General features: G+C 39.7%; 3 protein-coding genes, 1 long non-coding RNA gene and 1 other non-coding gene across 7 annotated transcripts; 2 read left to right on the top strand and 3 right to left on the bottom strand.

Annotated features, from left to right (window-relative positions):
• The first annotated feature begins 1,219 nt into the window (after positions 1–1,219).
• LOC138132238 (uncharacterized) lies at positions 1,220–3,245 on the top strand. Its single transcript, XR_011160029.1, has 3 exons — positions 1,220–1,920; positions 2,268–2,324; positions 2,430–3,245. It is a non-coding gene; the product is annotated as an uncharacterized lncRNA (long non-coding RNA).
• On the bottom strand, positions 3,239–4,670 carry kri (krishah). Its single transcript, XM_069049661.1, has 5 exons — positions 4,525–4,670; positions 4,278–4,454; positions 3,912–4,224; positions 3,708–3,863; positions 3,239–3,660 (listed from the first exon to the last, which is right to left on the bottom strand). Exons 2-5 carry the CDS (start codon positions 4,394–4,396, stop codon positions 3,586–3,588), a joined length of 663 nt encoding a protein of 220 aa, XP_068905762.1. The 5' UTR covers positions 4,397–4,454; positions 4,525–4,670; the 3' UTR covers positions 3,239–3,585.
• A 16-nt stretch (positions 4,671–4,686) lies between these two features.
• Positions 4,687–6,033, top strand: LOC138132213 (SET domain-containing protein 4). The gene has a single exon (XM_069049646.1). The coding sequence runs from the start codon at positions 4,687–4,689 to the stop codon at positions 5,959–5,961; it is 1,275 nt and encodes a 424-aa protein (XP_068905747.1). The 3' UTR covers positions 5,962–6,033.
• Rsph3 (Radial spoke head protein 3) lies at positions 5,947–17,151 on the bottom strand. 3 transcript variants are annotated; one of them, XM_069049640.1, is made up of 8 exons: positions 16,133–17,151; positions 9,214–9,301; positions 8,964–9,014; positions 7,647–7,946; positions 7,229–7,595; positions 7,078–7,164; positions 6,522–6,708; positions 5,947–6,101 (listed from the first exon to the last, which is right to left on the bottom strand). In XM_069049640.1, exons 1-7 carry the CDS (start codon positions 16,846–16,848, stop codon positions 6,524–6,526), a joined length of 1,794 nt encoding a protein of 597 aa, XP_068905741.1. In that variant the 5' UTR covers positions 16,849–17,151; the 3' UTR covers positions 5,947–6,101; positions 6,522–6,523. The 3 variants fall into 3 exon arrangements, with proteins under 3 accessions (XP_068905741.1, XP_068905740.1, XP_068905742.1); XM_069049639.1 differs by having other exon boundaries at positions 5,947–6,088; positions 16,133–17,150; XM_069049641.1 differs by lacking the exon at positions 8,964–9,014 and having other exon boundaries at positions 5,947–6,088; positions 16,133–17,148.
• TRNAS-AGA (transfer RNA serine (anticodon AGA)) lies at positions 9,746–9,827 on the bottom strand. The gene has a single exon. It is a non-coding gene; the product is annotated as a tRNA-Ser (tRNA).
• Positions 17,152–18,474: the final 1,323 nt, after the last annotated feature.

Raw genomic sequence — 18,474 nt, 5'->3', positions numbered from 1 at the left:
GAATAAACTTTTTAAATATCCCCGCCCCTATGTTAATGTGGCTTTAATGTTCGCTGTGTACACTTGTCGTGCCTTTTGATGAGGGGTGGAGCTTTGCAATAAGCTCTTATAATGCGATATTGGAACTAGCAATTTTGCAAGGGTGCCAAAATTTATTGTAACTTAATACAGCTTGGACGTATATTTTCAATTAAAAAAATTTCACTGAAAAATATCAATCGCACCAAATATAAAACATAGGTGTAGATGCGAGATATATTGAAGAAGTCAGATTTGTTTATTAGTTTTGAAAAATATCTTGTTAACACAATCACGAGAATCGTTCTCAAATGATTTTGAATTATTGAATTGGCCAAAAAAATACTTGCACAGAATTAAAAGAAATTTACAATGAAGATCGTGTAGATATAGAATAACGAATAGAAGAAAAGAATAATTTGTTATGAATTAGATACAAATATTTTTTTAGAATTACAAATTTAAATTGCTATACGAGTATCGAGTGTTTATCGAGTAGCCTTTGAATTTTTCAACAACATTGTGAAGTATCTCTTAGAAAATCAATAACAAAAGTTAGGTTAGGAATATGTATATTGTATTTTACTTGTTGAATTATGTGTTATTGATGCTATTTAAATGATTTCTCCATTACAATCGAAACAAATTTTCAAGTTTGACTATTAATAACTCCATGAGCAGAGGGTTTACAGTAAAACTGGTACTAGAGTTTTTTGCTTGTTTTTCAATGTAGAATCATGCGATGTAAATATTATGCACCATTTTTAATACACCCTGTATATTTCACTTCAAAAAATCAGTCTGATTTGTAAAATAAATCAATTTGTTGCAATTGCTTTGGAACCATTTTAAAAGTAGTTTAGTTCTTTTAAATTTGTCTCTTTTTCTAATAATCTTATTCCTAAAATTCAACTGAGCTTTTTTAAAATCACTCTTTTTTTCCAAAACATCACAATTTATTTAAAAAAAAAACACAAACTCCAAAATATGTATATTTAATATCCAGAGAACAATTTCACAACCATCTCTTATGATTATTATTTGACAGCCTTCGCTGACAAAAATCTGCAGAAGCTGTCTTTCAATTAATTGACCATATCACGACTCACGACCAAATTTATCCAACAATGCGGTATAAATTAATATAGTGTCCCATTCGGGGTGTGCAATGTGATCACTTGCCTTTGTAATTCACCCCATATTAAATGTTCATTTAGCCACACTTCATGCCGGCGAGTTTTTGTCCGGCCCGGTATCACCACCCCTCTTCCCCAACCCCCGACTTAACTAGTTCAAGCTCGATTGATTCCTAATTTTAATCTTAATGCGATTTATTTATGGCGGGAGGTTGGCAGCTTGCATGTGTACTGCCAGATTAGAGGTGTGTTTGCTTAGGACTTTGCTGCCATATCGCCTTAGTGCCCAATTTGCATCGCATCTTCATCAATCCGAATTAACAACACCGGAGAAAGTGACAATGATGCCATATGTTCAAAAAATTAAAAAATTAACTTTAAAAAAGTAATAAACACAAATAGACATAATGTAGAATCTTGAACCTTCTCACGTGTACATTTTTTTCTAAATGGCGACCTTGATGTAGCTATATTCACAGTAATGAAAAATTAATAATAGTAATGATGATGATTTATTAATACGGCGTGATCAAGAATGACTGAATCTGTTGGTAACAATGAAATTTGGCAAATTTGAAATTTACCATCAAAAGATCATTTTTGTACAGTTGGTTGCAATGGAAACTGTCAGAATAAAATTGACACATTTTTGCAATCTTTTCATAGTGTGAAAGTGTGAAACCTTCTTACGGGAGGTTAGAATCAACGTCAAAATTCAATGACATAACCAAAAATGTTTTTAATGTGTCTCAAGTTAAAAAATCCGGTTAGTGCAAATTACAAGCCAAAAAACACCAATACTTTTCAATTGTTTCATTGCCGTGCCCCCTTTTAACAATAATTTTGTAGTAATTGTGTACTTATTGTTATTTTATTTTCCGCAATGACAGATAATTTGTAAGTCGTATCCCCAACACCGTGACACATAATGTTACACTTGTCAGCGAGTGGTGTCAGCACCTTGCGGCCTATCTGCGGCACGTGCGGTCTTTCCCTGACACGTGTCGCTTTCCCAAAGCACTCCTGCATCAAACGCCCTCCGCAATCAGTGGTCCGCGCAGATTGAAGGGCGATATTATTACCGATATTGCCATTTCTCTTGTTTGTCCGTAGAGCTCACTGTTGACAGATGCCAGATGCGCCGCTCTTTGCCCCAGTCGGAAACTACAGGTGCATCCCCGGCCTCGCACAATGCGGTGATATCTTCATGCCTTGCTGACCCGTCGAGATGACGCTCTCGATTAGGATAGCTCTAATTGAATTCTATTGTTGCAGATGATGCAAGCAAAACACTGATTTGGCACTGGTAAAAAAATTAAAGCCGAAATATTGCTGAGGGATGGAGGAAAACTAGCTATTGAGGGTTTATTATCTCGACAAAAAATTGTTATTGGTATTCCAGTTTAATTCAGCTGCGTTTTGTTGTGTTCATAAAGCAGAATAATTATTGGCAGGCAAATATGGTTGATATGTACCATTTTTTCGAAATATAATTTTCATTTCAGTATTTTACCCCCCTATAGGTAAATGAACGAGCTGTCTATTTACTAGTACTTTCAATTTTTTTGACCCAATGAGAGTGACCGTGATGTGATGTAATAGTTTTTGTAAAATCACCGCAAAACATTGTTTTTAGAATAAAGTTTTTTCGCTCTGCAGCCGAGGTAGAGGATTAAATTTTTAGTTAGTTTTGTCCGAATCCACAAGGTAGGTGTTTACGTGTTGATTCTGTGATTTGAGCTAAAATATTGTGAAAATGGTGTTTATTTTCGAATAGTGAATACATAGATATTGTGTTGGCGTATGGTGAAGGGTGCGGGAGTGCTCCTCGAGCCCAGAGAACTTACGTGCGACTTGTTCTTGTGGGGGTACATGAAGGACTTGGTATATTGGGTCCCAGATGGGTGGAAAATAGTGCCACAACAATTCACAATAACAATTACAGAACAGGAATGATGGAAAGAGTGGAATTATTTTGTCGGCGCGTTCAGTATTGTATAACGGCAGTCACTTTGAACACTTCTTGTGATGATTGTGTTTTTTTATTAATACTTAAACTACTTAAAAGAAATAAAACCAAGAGAGATTTTCTCAGTAATATAATGAACAGAACTTCAAACAAATACAGGAACACAAAAGCGTAAACAGAAATATATAAATCAATAACACATTAAGTCCACACACCGTATGGCAGTAAATTAAGTCTACTAAAGGTTGATCAGGTTACAAAACCCTGATAGAAAATTATGTACTCAATCTACACTCAACTATAAAAAATGTTAATCATTATAAATTATCGAGAATAAATTATTATGCTTCCAACAACATCTTTTATACACATGACAAACCTCCGTTATCGTAAATGCTAAAAGGTAATGAAAAGATCACAACAGTTTTGTATTAGGTATTGTAATGACTGGTTGGCTTGGTCTTAATCTGTACCAAAATACTTTTGTCCAAAGTGATTCGGCGCCACTGGATGGACCTCCGAGGTCAGCATTTTCAGCTAAAATCCCAACTCATCAAATGACCAAACCAAAGCAAAATACTCACCTTTGGAAACGACTCGAGCACCGTTTGTACAGCGGCAGGTGTGCAAAATAAATTACTTAAAATAATATTATCTTCTTTGACTTTATGCTCCTTCAATACTGTTACGGCCTTACTGACGGTGTTGCCGGTCGACATGATGGGGTACATGAGCAGCACCTTCAAAAACGCAATAAAACACGAACCGCGTGCGAGTCACGTGCTTACGTGTCGTTGCGCAATGTCTTCAGGAAACCTGGCATACACCACTTTGGCCTCATGGGTGTCAGCGTCTGACTCCACCAGAATCTTCCCTATCCTAATACTGCGACAACAATCCCTGAGCCCCTGCTCCATGGCCTCCCCAGAGCGCACGATCGACACTCCGCAATTCCCCGACTTGTACTTCAACCCGCCGTAAATCTCGTTGGTCGGGGTTTTTACTTTACAGTCGGTAAACGGCAACTGGTTGAGGCTCTCCTCGATGACTAGACGGATCAGTCTGTCCGCAGAAAATTTGAAATCGCTCCGTGACGTCTCCCTTCAACAGAACCAACAGTCAGGGCGTTCGATCAACTCTCTACAACTACCGACCTGTCCCTCAGAATCGTCTGCAGCTCCTTGATCTGGTTGTTGCAGTACAGGATTTTCAAATTTTTGTACTGATTAACATACTCGCCTCCGTCAATGTAATCCAGTTCCGCGTTTCCCATTCTTTTTTTGTGGGGAGAGTGGTAGAAGTGAGGTTAGGAAAGCGTGTCAAGTAACGTGCTAAAACCAGCTTGTTGTTAGCAATTTGTGATAGGGTGACACCAGAATTGGGGAGGAAGCCTAGTCCTACCTGAGTTATCAGAAGCGGGCGAAATATTCGCGGGAATTGCGTAAAATGTGCACGCACGGTGATGAAAAGTGAGGTTACGTGAAGCTGCCAGTGTGCCAGTAGCGTATCAAAAGCAGTGGCGTCGCATTTACGAATCGGACAGGATCGATAATTTCAGACGCCATGGGCAGGACGGGGCGCAAACGCGCGCACAAAAACGCACCCTCCCAAGCTCTAGATCACCACGAAAGCGCTGTTAATTTGAGGAGGTTCATGTCACGCAACGGTTTTAACGACGAAAGCGATTTAAAACTGCGTAATTTCCCGCAAACTGGGAGAGGGGTTGCCGCGTGGAGGCCTCTCCACGAAAACGACGTCATCATCAGAGTGCCCTTCCACCTCCTGATCACGTACGCGACCCTCACGTCGTCCAACTTTCCACGTCTCTTCGTCCCAACCAGCAAACTCACAATCCACGACTTGTTGGCCGCGTTCCTCGTCTTGCAGAGGCACAAAACAAACTCCTTCTGGTCGGACTACATCGATTCTCTGCCCCCGGAGCCGCCCTGGCTCCCCGCACTCTTGTCCGAGGAGCGCACGGAATTGCTTCCGGTCGATCTGAAATTAGCCGCGAAGAAATCACGAAGATCGCTGGAAGAAAGCTGGTCGAGGCTAGCCAGATCGATACGTAGCGACTGGACTTGTGGGTGTTGTGGCAAGAACGCAGATCGCGTGATAGATCTGCATTCGTTCATTTGGGGGTACGTTTTGGTCAATACCAGAGCTGTCTACGTCGACCCCGAGACTATTCGCGGCGAGTGCGATCGCGCCACCGATATCTTATCAGATGAACCCTGCATGGCCCTCTGCCCCTTCTTGGACATGTTCAATCACAGCGACGACGCCGCCACCAGAGCGGAATTCGTCCGACACGAAGGACAGTTGTTCTACCAACTTACCACTCTGACGGGGAGCAAGAAGTATCGACAAGTTTTTATCTCGTATGGAGGCCACGACAATGTTAAGCTCCTAACGGAATATGGATTCTTTATACCTGGAAATTGTTACGATTCTGTGCCGCTACAAGTGGAAGAAGTTTTTCAAGTATTCAAGCTTGTTCTGGACGACTTCCGGTACAAATTTGTCCAGAAGCATGGCCTCAACAAGTCTTTGTTCATAAGCGAGGCTGGGCCGTCCTTCAATCTGAAAGCACTTCTCTTTGTTGCTTCTGATACAAGCGAAAGGAAGAATCTTGCGTCAGTTGTCTACAATGACAGTTATCCTGAGAGCTTTGTGAAGACCACCGTCAGGATGTGTCACAAGTTGTTATATTTTCACGCGGAGAAGCTTCAAAGTGTTTTAAAAATACTGCAAGACCTTGAATTGGACTCTCTCGTTATTGATTTCTTGAGGTACAGACTGGACTTGATGAAAAAACTCTGCGATAATAAACAATAGATTTATTGATTTCCAACATGTACAATAATATTTATACAATAATAATAATAATAAAACGATAAGTGTAAAGTAGTGCATCTAATGAGTTGAAAAATATTGCGCCTCCTTGCTCCCCTAACTGGCACCCCTGCAACAACCCACTTTTGATTTGTTGTTTTGTTTCTGTGGATGTTTTAATTAAATCAGGCCGCTACCCCAGATTTAAATGACAAAACCGCACTACTTCTCCCGCTCCAATCAAACCTACCCGAACAGAAGAATTTAATAATCAACCCCTCGACAGCCAACGGAGCATGCTTTCGATCCGATCGAGGGTGGTTGTGCGGATCGCCGCGTGACTGAAGCGGGTGTGCATCAGCAGGGGCGATTAGTCGCGCCACCACAGGTGTCCTTCGCCGACACAGCTTCCCCAAAACTACCCCTTCTGGACTCCTTCTCTGACCCACATTTTGGCAACCCCTGCGTCTAACACTTGCAAGAACCGTCACGCGGAACGAGACCATTGTGTCGTAATTTGTTTCGAATGGGGACGCGGCCTGATGGATTTTGTTCGTACCCACCCTTAGTTTTCCTTGGGTGGTTCGTCGTCGCCCTTCTTCAGTATCTCTTGCTGCAGTTTGAGATGGTCGGCGAGGATGATGTCTTCTTGGGTGGGACCTTCTTCTTCTTCGCTGGGAGGGGATCGCGGCGTTCGGTTCAGCGCTTTGTAGATCTCGGCTCTGTTCTCGAGGATCTCGCGGACGATGTCTGCAAGAAGAAACGAATCGATTTGGAATTTCGTTTGTTTTTGGACTATTATGGAAATGGGGCGTCCCTCAAGGTTCTCCTGTTGGTACAATCTTATTAATCACCGCTACAACCACAAATGAGTGGTTAGAATGCGATCGATTGGCGATTCCGAATTTAGAAAATGGCTGAGTGGGTGAAACTGGGTCACAAATTTCCTCCCTATTAGGACCCAATCATCATATTATCCTTTGTAAACTTGACACGAAATATTTTTTCTCGGACAGAACGTTTTAACAGTTGGAAAAGAAATTTCTATAAGTTTGCCAATTGCAAAGATTGCAACAAGCATTGTTCAAGTTTTCTTAATTGATCAATTACTGTCATTACCTGTGAGTACGTCCCTGCTGCTGACTATGTCCTTCAGCTCGTGCGTGACTTCCTTCATCAACCAAGGCATGAAGGACTCGTCGACGTCTGAAAGCAAAAAAAGACCCAAATTAACGTCGAGTCTACAGGACTCGATCAAAATCGTTTGGACCTTGTTTGATGGTGTCCAGGAGGAAGCCTTCGTCCTCGAGTCCCTCCAGCACCGACGGGAGCAGATCTGCGATGTACCCTTGCATCAGCACCGACGCCGCTATCCTCTCCTCCATCTCCTTCTGCAGCCTGTACCCCTCCTCGAACTCCTTCATCCTGCGCTCCTTCTCCAACGCCAGTCGCTTCTCCCTCTCCTCGATCCTCTGCGCTTCGGCGGTTTCCGTCGCCCTGATCTCCAAGAACCTCCTCTGTTGCTCCCTCAGCGCCGCCAACTCCTCCTCTTCGAGCACCTCGATCAGCGCCTGCTCTATCGTCTTTCCGACCAACACCTCCAAGATCGGTTGGACTTCCATGTCGAAATCGAAGAGCTGGAAGCAGTTTTAGCGAAACTCCCCAAAGGAATCAGTGGCGGGACTCACATCTCCGGGGTAGATCTGCGTCTCCGCGTCCATTCCCACTTTGGCAGGGACATAGTAGGGGGAGATGGGTCTCTCGAGGAACAGTTCCGTTTGGGTGCAGATATCCGACGACGGGGGGTCGTTGAAGATCTCTTCCAGGTAGAGCTCCGTCTGGACGGGTTGATGTTTCCTGCCGGGCACCGGGGGCGGCGACCCCAGACGCAGCTGCGCGGCTCGGACCTGTTGGTTTTTGGCTTTTCTTCGGGCCAGGGCGCGTCTCCTCGCCTCGGCCGCGCGAGCCGCCGCCGACTCGCCGTCACCCTAACAAAGGAGTCGCAGGTTTATCCAGAGGTTGTCTTCATTACATGCGTATCGAACGGAAGTGCTAAGTTGGTGGGAATTTTCCTAAAGCTGTGAGGGCGGGGTAGGTCTATTTAAAGCGGTAGGAAACTTCGATCAATTGTCTATAATGATGTCGCCGATTCTAAGAATTTAGATCGTTTTAGATTAGCTTCAACAAGAATTAATTTGATCCATCTTTTACATTTAGCTTTTTGATTGCAATAACTTATGACGCGTCATACCAAGAAAAAACCAATATTTAGTTTTTTGGATCGGGATTGGTTGTTGAATATTATTTGTATATCAAGGCCACGAAATCATTCTTTAACGTACTATCGGCGCCATCGAAATGTGAACGCCAAATTTTCCTAGTGTGTGTTGTAGCATCAATCATAGGCGTGCGTTAATGTGTCAGATTTGTGACAATTTTCACAAACATAATTTGTCAACAGATTTAATTTATTTTTAAACAATATACATGCCACGACACTTGACCGATATGGGAAAAGCGAGGGCTGTTGCCAAACTCGAGGAAAATTGTAAAATTGTAATAGAAAGTTATAGGTAATATGTAGAAATCTTTTCTTAACTTTCATACATATAGTACGCCACTGAACAAAGTTTTATTTAATGTAGAACAAAACAGAAGACGTTTCTATGGCACCAGAAATTCGTTCACATTTCGTTGGCGCCGATAGTACCAAGAGAAAAATCGTCGCCGAGGCCCCTTGCGGCCGAGGCAAACAATCTCAAGGACGTTAAAGGATTTCACAGCCAAGGTACCAAAACAAAGTGAATGCGTTTTATCTTCAGTTTAGATAGTACAGCGTCACAGGCTACACTTGAATCCTAAATAAAAGAAGCAAAAATAATGAAGCCTTCGTAACTTATGCGGATGATAATTTTTATTTTTGACGTCGCAACAAGAAAAACTGCTAAAATCGGTAGAACGTACACTGCAGGCTCGAGCAAGGACAATATTGCCTCGATACGTACCTGATCGTGGGAGAGAAGCTTAGCGTATGCGAAATTTGGATTCCACTTGGGCTGCGTTGCAATCATCACAATATATAAACCCTCTCGTACTAATTTCACAGAAATCATCACAATTATTTTGACAGACTTGAATCTAGCGAACATTTGAAACGCTCTACGAACGAATTTAGAAAGTAAAAGGTGCCAATCGAGTGTCTCTTTTCTAACAAATCTACCACAACACAACCGAAGACTTCGCAAAAGTACTCACCATGTGTCCGGATAACGTCGGGGCGAAGTTGGTCCCCCTGCAGATCCTCCTCTCGAACATGAGGTTCGAATAGGGCAAAGGCACATCTCTGAAAGCACGACACAAACAAATCGGTCAGTAAACAGGTGGTAAATATTTGATTCGATTTGTTAAAATTCGATCAAAGTCAAGGGTAAGTCTCGTGGAATCAAAACAAAACGTTTGAGGGCGCGCACGCGACGAGATCATTTTGTGGTGGATCTCCGAACGATGATTGGTCTCGTTACGAATTCACCACCACCTTGAACCGGCCTTTTCGGTGAGTTGGTGATCGATGCACGCCACTGATTGACGAGGGGGCGACCCAGCACATAATTTCGGTTAAAAATAACCGCAACATGTATAATCAATCGTTATCGATCATCTCAGGAAATGATTATCTAATGACGGGTGGGGTTTCTGTCGGGACGTTGGGCGCTTGTTTTTCATGAGATATTGACGTTCTCCGGAGAATTCCATTAATTGATTTTGAAAAAAATCAAAAAGAAGGTATCGCAGTCGGTAGGATTCGAACCTACGCTCCCAGAGGGAATCTGATTTCTAGTCAGACGCCTTAACCGCTCGGCCACGACTGCTTATATCCTGTTAGTGGTCCTGCCGAAAAATAGCATATTTACAAATATTTTTGTTTCATAATCATTTAAAAATGTTGTTATTTTTACAAATGAGATTAAAATCTGGTGTGATAAAATTCAAATGTTTACGAATCAAATTTCATGAAAATATGTTTTATTATTATTATGTCAAGATAATGTCCATATAAATGTGACAAGTGACAGACAATTTTAAGGACCGTCCAAAGATAAATTAATGTTTTTGTCACCTTTATATCATTTTGGGAAAATAAAATAGAATGTTATGCTGCACCAAAGTTCATCATTTATCAAATAATGTTATTAAAAATTTGGTATCTAATTGTTGACTTTACCTAGGTATTTATAGAATTTTCGCGTTTTTTCTGACCAGACACCCTTAGGACGTCCTCCTACATACTCGTAGTTCCCACCATTCAAACCTTGTGCAAATGCCATTGTTTTTCTCTCTTGTTGTGTTTCAAGGTCGCGTCAAGGTCGTATCAATGTCTAGTATAACTAAAGGGCAAGGAACATTCATTTCCACAAAGTTTGAGTGGTGGGAAACGATGAATAGGACGCCCTGAGGCTGTCTAGCCAGAAAAAACGCGAAAATTCCACAAGTAGGTATAGTCAACAATGACCAAAAATGTGTGTAGGTACTCTCATATTCTGACCGAGCAATAATTATTATTAATGAATTATTTCTATTTATACAATTCTTACGATGGTGAACCGTTAATCAATACTGTAATTGCAACCATTTTAGACAACTCTCTTTTCCACAAGTCTTCATAATGCAAACGATTTCTCTGAAACTTTGATGTATAACTGGTCCTGCTCATCATTGATTAACACGACGGAACATTCCCTTGATAAAAACAAGATTGTTATCCAGATCTAAACAAACCATTCTTTAATAAATTGTGCACTACGTACAAATTGACTTTTTTATTATCGATCCGTCACAACCTGCATCATTAAAGATAGGTAATGATAGTTTTCTAAATGATAATTATCGATTCAGTGATTAGTGGAGCTAATTTTGTTTTAAATTTGAGTTTGGAAAATACGCCGCCTTAAAAAAATTAAAAATTTGACACCTACAATGGATTTTGTTCAAATGATGGAAAAAAAGGGAATGTTTGGAGATAAAGGACTATCGTAAATAATCCTGACGAATGAATTGAGAAGAAATTTTCAACTAAATGAAAAAGAATCGTGGATTATAATGGTACAGGATTATTAAAAATGTTTGTTAAATAGTTATTGGCTGTAATTTATGGGAAGTTTAAATTTGCCGCCTCTTCTAGATTTGTAACTTTGACAACTCGTACCTACCTACTTGTCGCTTTGAAGTTTTCAATGTTTAAATTAATTAAGATAGCAAAGGAGTCTTTTTCAAGATTATCGGATGGAAGATATTTGAGAATAACGAGTAGAGTTAATCAGTATGAGCCTGCAGGAATGAATTCCTTACGACGAATCCCGATGGTCAATAGATTTGTTCAAACTCAAAGTGTAAATAAAAGAATTCAACTGGAAGGCTTTCACTCTTTCAGTATCTGAAGAAATTGTTGATAATTTAAGACAACGACTGGAGCACCACCCACAGACATCATTAACAAGATTGTCTTTGACAAATTTTATCAATAAAATTTTAATTGAAATTGTCTTTTAGAATATCTATTGAATATTCTTTATATTGTCGCACGAGTTGTTTGAGGAAGGAACGAGCGCAACAATGTGTCCTATGATTTATAATGTGTTTCAAATTTTAAAAAATCTGCAAAAAATAAATATAGTAATTTTAGGGGAGTTGGCACCGGTGAATTAATAAAAAATGTTCTTTGTTTAGAGGTGTGGTTTATTTTAATTGTAACTAATTTCAATTAAGTGAATACATTTCGCCACAAGGTTTTGCGTCTCATAATGTGAGGTTATGTTTGAATGTTTGTATTATATCTTCAAAGTGATCTCCAATATTACGATGTAAAAAGAAAGTGTACACGCCCGTTTATGTTTCATAATAGTTCGTCGCGAATTCAAAATGGAGACAAACATTAATTTATTTGAGTTTTGGAATAAATTTCAGGTTTCAGGACAAGGGTGCTTTGCACTGTCATTCGAACCATGTATTTAAAAAATGGAACAAATAACATTCCAACCAAGGCATTTTTGGCAACATATCTATTGGATTTTTCTTAATAATGCGCAAGTGTTTGATTTTTTTTTATAGAAATAAGAAGTTATTATGTTAATAGCAACGACAATAGTGATACGTAAATGTCAAAACACTTACAATATCAAGGAAACACAAAAGTAGAGCAAATGTTCCATATTTTTAGAAAGCTGATTTATGAAACCTGTTATCTCACAATTACCAAATGTGAATGTTTCTAAAAAATAGGTCAGTAATTTATTGCTGGTAATATTTACTGATAAAAAAAATTCTCCACCATTAAAAAAAATTGTTGCTTATTAATCAATATCATGCGTCTAAAGTGAGTCTTTTTCAGAAGTGAAATTAGGTATTTTATTTTACAGTTTGGAGAACTTTATGTCACATTTTACTATAGGCACTACCTGCAAATTTGCTTAATTTGCTATATAAAAAAAATACAAAGTGAATTTAAATGTGCCCACTTCAACATGGTGACAGTTAAGTTATGACTTCAGTTACGCGATGGCAGCAGAAACTTAATGCTAACTGATCAGATAGTTCTATTTTATAGAAACAATGGTATTGCAAATATATGTGCAACTTGCATACAATATAGCACTTTTTACGCATGAATTACAGTCGCTACGCTGGTGTGTGTAAACTTCCCACCTGTAAAAAGGCAGTGCCCGTAAAGAAAAAAATTATCTGTCGCCTTAACAAATAATTTAATATTTTAAAAGTGTCTGTAGGTAGATAGTTCTCAACATTGTAGCATGTAAGGAGCGATCAAATTAATTTGTAATCGAGTTATCCATGAATCCGAAATCGTATGTCGTTACTTGAACTCCACGCTCCAATAAAGACAGCTTGAAGCACAGGTTAGATCTCGACATATCAGTCGCAAAGACATACGGATTCAAATCCATGGATGACTCGATTACAAATTAATTTGATCGCTCGATATACAATAATAGAGTTATTATAAATGATTGTAGTCGAAGCAGGCCATGCCCATGTTATGAAATTTTTGCCGCTTTCATGTGAACTGTCATATTTTGCCGCTGTCACTGTCATTTTTTAAGTGAAAAGTGCTGTGATGAGAATTGTATTTATTTCTTTCTAAATTAACGATTGAACCTAAGAATATTGAGTTGTTTTGCACCCAATTTAACTCCTGTATGTGAACGGTGTGTACTCACTTATCTACATCATTTTGATGTTTTTATATGGAGCGGCAACCATAAATTTTACATTCAGTTTTTACGCCTACTTGGACTACAATCATTTATAATAACCCTGTATAATAAACAACGGAGTAAATAATAGATTATAGCCGTTACTGCGTTAAATTCATTGATCGTATACATATTTAATGTTTTATTAAAATACATATTATTAAAACTCATTCTAATCAATCAGGACACGTTCAAGTATGGAAACGTGCGAATTTCTGCGATATATTCGATAATATGATAATTTGGGGTTGGCATGTTACACTGCAACTACACTCTTTTACCGTAAACTAGGCCAATAAGGTAATTAAAATTTCATCAGTTGTTTTAGTACCATTAGCATATAAAACAAGTCCTGAAAGTGGAGAGAAAAAATCAAGAAAAAAGAATGTTTTCAAAATAAACTAAATTGTTCGTACTAATTTATAAACGTTACCCAGGTCAGCTCCAATACTTTACAAAATTTATTTTGAAAGATTGGAACTTTCAGCTCATTTGGGGAACTTTTGAAGGACGATCCGCTATATTTTCCAATAAATGCATTATTTTGCATGATTCAAAATTTTTAATAATCAGTCTTTGCTAAGCCCATTCAGAAAAAAATGTTTCATTCTGTGTATTTTTCCTCCGTTGGACACCACAAAAGAAAACAATTTAAATAATTGTTTCCAAAAAAAGCTTGACAATTACACCAAGTGTTTCTATTCATTTTGTTAGAAGACATTTAAAAAAGTTTTATTCCCAACTGAATCAACATAATTTTCTTGAAAACATTTTCATACGGATCGATTTCCATCACTACAATTATGCAGTGTGTTCGAAGCGCTGTTAACTTTACTACCAAAGCAACAAAATGAATGGTTGATAAATTACAGAAGTGTATTCTGAGTAGGTCAAAAGATGAATGAATTACGGTAATTTTATACCGTGCAAGCTAAATTACACTTGCAACCAAAAATCAAACAACAAAACTTATCAGTCGTAACACTACCCGAGTAGTGCAATGGAACATAAATTCCCTGTTCCTTAAGCTGATTTGGCGTGTCCATTGTCTATAAATTTTACAATTTGCGAAGCAATTTCCTCAACTGAAACCTTCAACCAACGAGAAATACAAACAAAACTCTAAAAATGTAGGTGGCCGGTCAAGTTTTTCTTTCTTCTTCGATCAACCGAGCTAAAAACTTTTCCATAAACTAGTTTCAGAATTATTAGTTTCACGAGAAACTTTCACCCTTTTCATCTTTTCCACTTGTAATCTTCAAATTGATATTTCCAATAACTCTATTACAAAAATTATCCATCGATGTTCCAGAGACAGTCACGAAAACAATTTCCTCGTAAAGTACTTGATGTACAATCGCGGCCATCCAAAAGTGAACGTTTTTATTTCATAGTTTGATTTTTACTTGAAATCATAGGCGTTCTAAAATGTCACAGTTTGACACTAGCGTTAAAAAAATGTTTGAAACTGTTTTTTTAAATGCCACGACATCTCACTCCGATTCAGACCCCTAGGGGAAATTTTCGCAAGCTATCGTTCACTTTTGGATGGCCGCGATTGTACACATGTAGAGTACAGGGTGTTATTGAAAGTTGTACAGATATTTTAACCACGAGCTATTGGCTTCATGTAGAACTCGGAAAAAATATCTAAAAAATCCTATGTCTAGCTACTTTTTTTTTAATTGCTTTTAGTTTTTAACGTTGTCCTACAACCTCGTAGGTAAAATTTCGGCACATTTTAAAAATACACCCTGTATATTAAGTTTTATAAAATGTACGCTAATGCGAAGTAACCTATAGGAAATATGCCTTAAAACAAGGAAACCGCATTGGTGTACGTTTTACAAAATACGATATACAGGGTGTATTTTCAAAATGTGCCGAAAATTTACCTACGAGGTTGTTTGACAACGTAGAAGACTAAAAGCAATTAAAAAAAATTTTAGCTCAAAAAATAAATGTAATTTTATTTTTTGATATAGAATTTTTTAGATATTTTTCCCGAGTTCTACATGAAGCCAGTAGCTCGCGGTTAAAATATCTGTACAACTTTCAATAACACCCTGTATATTCGAATCCATTCCATTTGAAAATTCCGCGTGCTTTCGTGAAAATGAATTTAAAATTAATTTAAATCTCCACGTCTTAGTACTTTGCGGTGAAGGAAATAAGAAATCTGTCACGACACCCCTTACGAAAATTATTCAAAGCGACCACCAACCGACGCCATTCTTCATATCACGCCAGTGCACACCGATGCGTTTTGTTTTTTCTGCACTTGGTCAAGACGATCGATGCCAAGTATAAAATAATCATAACCCAGATCTACAGTCACCTTGAATGAAAGTTTAAAACTTCACGTCAACCCGCAAACCATTTATTTCACAAGCGTTCATTTCCACCGACACTAGTCGAATCCTCATCTATTATTAATTCGTAAAGCAAGTATCTGGTGGCGGCGCTCCACTGCCCCACTGCCTTTTCCTGTGGAGTACACTTTGTGTGGAAAAGGTCAGTCGATTCAATTTCAACACTGCTACCTTTGGTTTATGCAAAAACATGTCATTTACATAAAATACCGATCTGAGATAAATTAACATAACTAAGATGTTGCACCAATTCTTTTTCTTCCACCACATCTTTTTCAACATGCCCAACTATCCAACAGTTCTTAACTAAAGATCGGGACATCAATGATAAAGACAGTTAAAACAGTATTTAACATCACTGCAACCCCATTGACAGCAAAAAACTCCACCAAAAATGTTTGGAGAATGTTATTCTTATTTTGTACATATTTTGATAATTTTGATCGTTCTCGATGCCAAAAATGAAACAGTTCGAGCAAAACTCCTTGGAGTAATACTCCACAACCCCCTTCCGCAACTCCCTGCCTCAAAACTTACAGATCTCCTTTGCTGACATTGCTGTTAACATCCACCTCTTCGTGGGGCATCCCGGCGACAGCCGCGACCACGCACGCCGCCGCCTTCGCCGCCGCCTCGCACCTCGTTTTGTGAGCGTTCCTCGCCGGCGTCCTGTTCAAAACCCTCGGTTCGCTCGCGTACGCGTACAGCTTCTTCGCCTCCTTGCTCTTCGGCTCTTCCACTTTGATCCCGATGAGCGAAGCGATCTCTGGCGGTGGCTCCAGGAACTGTCCCTTCTTCACCGTCGTCACGAACGGCTTCCTCGTCGCGTCTACCGCCGCCACCTTCTTCGTCTCCTTCTGCAGCTTCCTCAGCTTGGCGTCCAGGCTCTTGGTGAATTTCGCGTCGACCTGCTCCTGGGGCTTGGGCTTGGTGGCGCTGGTCAGGTTGCCGTGCGACACGCTGAAGTTCTTCTTCAGGTTGTAGTTGTTCTTGTCTTGGGTGGCGTTGATGTGGCCGTTGGACTTGGCGAAGGGCTTCTGCTTGTTCTCCTCCAGGTTGGTGTCGAGGCGCCGAGTGGGGTACACGATGCCGTTGGGTTTCTGCTTTTGGTTGTCGCGGCCGAAGGGCTTCAGGATGGCCTCGCCGATGATGGTGATCGGCAGGTTGTCCTGGTTGAGGACCTTGAAGGCCACGTCGTCGTCCACTTCGTCGGAGGACATCGAGATCACCGGAGGCATGGCGACGTCGGTCATCACCAAGACAAATCAGAAACACATCTTCTTTGACAATTTCTATTTTCTACTCAGTCGAAATCGCTTCTAAACGTGTTCTATTCTACTTATTACCGATACAATAGATCCTATACGAGCTCTAAATCAATTTATTCTAAAAATAAATCTATCTAGCTAATGCAAAATTATTTCTCGAAGTAAAGCCGCCTTCAGATTATCGCGTTCGTCGCGACACTCGACTATCACATTATTTCGTTTGGAGCTGAACCGGTGGGCGTCGCGACGCCGCCACAGCTGTCAACTGACCGCTCTTTCGCAACTGACCGCTGTCCATTCGGCGGCGGCGGTTCTCGAGGGGCGGCAGCGCATGACCGGTGCGCCTCCACCTGGAGGCGGCTTGCCACCGACGGACGACTCCTCCATTGTGTTTATGAATATGGTCGATATTGATTTCCACCTGGCGCAAATTGCCAAATTAATGTCTTCCCTCAGGTGGTGGATTCCTTTAATTTCCTACTTCGAGGAAAACACTATAACGAGAATCTTGCCAAAATTTTGGAAATCCTCAAGGACAACTTCTTCCTTTCTACTTCAGCAATTTTTCTTTGGCAAAAAAACCCAACAAACAATCTCCTTCATTTTCTTGTCGAAGCCAAAGGACTTGTTCCTTGACCTGCGCTACATTCTCTTCCTTCTCGATCCTGCGATCGCAAAGAAATTTACATTGTCTGCACCCCCGACGATGAGGCTAATTGTCGCCTTTATCGACCGTCGTTCGTCCTTCCAGTTTCGTTGAACTCTCCTTCGCCACTTCTGCGAAGGGACGTTCCTCCTTCGTGGCGTTCAGACATCCATTAAAGACGTCCGAAAATAAAAATATTTAACGTCTTGACGTGTCGTGACTAATGAAAAGTCCGCAGTAAAGTATTTGCATATCGGGCGACCATCGGCGGACGCCATCGCCGTATCCGTTCGAGCTCAGGGTCAAGGGTGACGCACCCTCTGCGTTCTTAAGGTCGTCGACGATAAAACTTAACGAGCGGATATTGTGGTCTGATCGCGATTTCGACGGTAATGCTTCACTCGTTGGTGATGGATTGACGACGTGACCGCGAATAATTTGTTCTGGGTACTTTGGAAAATGGTTAGCGAAGGCGGTTTACCATTTATAAAAATTTCAATCGATTTATTGATGTCCTTGAAAAAATGCTCTCGTTCTCACTCATTTCCTAACCTCAAAGATGTTTCATTCAAATTGGTGAATATTCGTTTTCAATCAGAAAAAAATGTGTATGCACTTCTTATTGCTGACACGCAGTAGATAATTAGAATGTGAACATTAAAACATCTTAAAATTGTCTCAAATACTTCTTTATTGAAGATGACTTGTGCTCCCTTTCGGGGGTTAAAGAAAATAAGTTGCCACAAACATCTAAATAAAATTAAAATAAATTGTGTTCTATCAAATAAGAATTAAAGTCCATTCAAAAATCAAAAAAACACCACCTGTTGCTTTAGGTTGGTAAAATTTAAAAAACCCTAAGTAGATATTTTTTCATACTATGTTGGTAACTATAAATTATGACATTTATTTAATTCAAAATAAAATTCAATTGCTTTGAATTCCGTTCATATTGTTTTATTAGC

This window comes from Tenebrio molitor, chromosome 5, assembly GCF_963966145.1.
Source record: "Tenebrio molitor chromosome 5, icTenMoli1.1, whole genome shotgun sequence".
NCBI classification, from domain to species: Eukaryota; Metazoa; Arthropoda; class Insecta; order Coleoptera; family Tenebrionidae; genus Tenebrio; species Tenebrio molitor.
This window is presented reverse-complemented; position numbering and strand designations above follow the sequence as displayed.

What these genes read in the sequence shown, in the direction of transcription:
- kri (XM_069049661.1), bottom strand. Translation starts at nt 4,396, where the DNA reads ATGGGAAACGCGGAACTGGATTACATTGACGGAGGCGAGTATGTTAAT. An exon ending in AAGACATTGCGCAACGACAC is followed by an intron (nt 3,864 to 3,911) that starts GTAAGCACGTGA and finishes GCGTTTTTGAAG; the next exon opens with GTGCTGCTCATGTACCCCAT. An exon ending in TGCTCGAGTCGTTTCCAAAG is followed by an intron (nt 3,661 to 3,707) that starts GTGAGTATTTTG and finishes TTGGGATTTTAG; the next exon opens with CTGAAAATGCTGACCTCGGA.
- LOC138132213 (XM_069049646.1), top strand. Translation starts at nt 4,687, where the DNA reads ATGGGCAGGACGGGGCGCAAACGCGCGCACAAAAACGCACCCTCCCAA.
- Rsph3 (XM_069049640.1), bottom strand. Translation starts at nt 16,848, where the DNA reads ATGACCGACGTCGCCATGCCTCCGGTGATCTCGATGTCCTCCGACGAA. An exon ending in CCTGGACACCATCAAACAAG is followed by an intron (nt 7,165 to 7,228) that starts GTCCAAACGATT and finishes TTTTGCTTTCAG; the next exon opens with ACGTCGACGAGTCCTTCATG. An exon ending in CAGCAGGGACGTACTCACAG is followed by an intron (nt 6,709 to 7,077) that starts GTAATGACAGTA and finishes TTCTTCTTGCAG; the next exon opens with ACATCGTCCGCGAGATCCTC.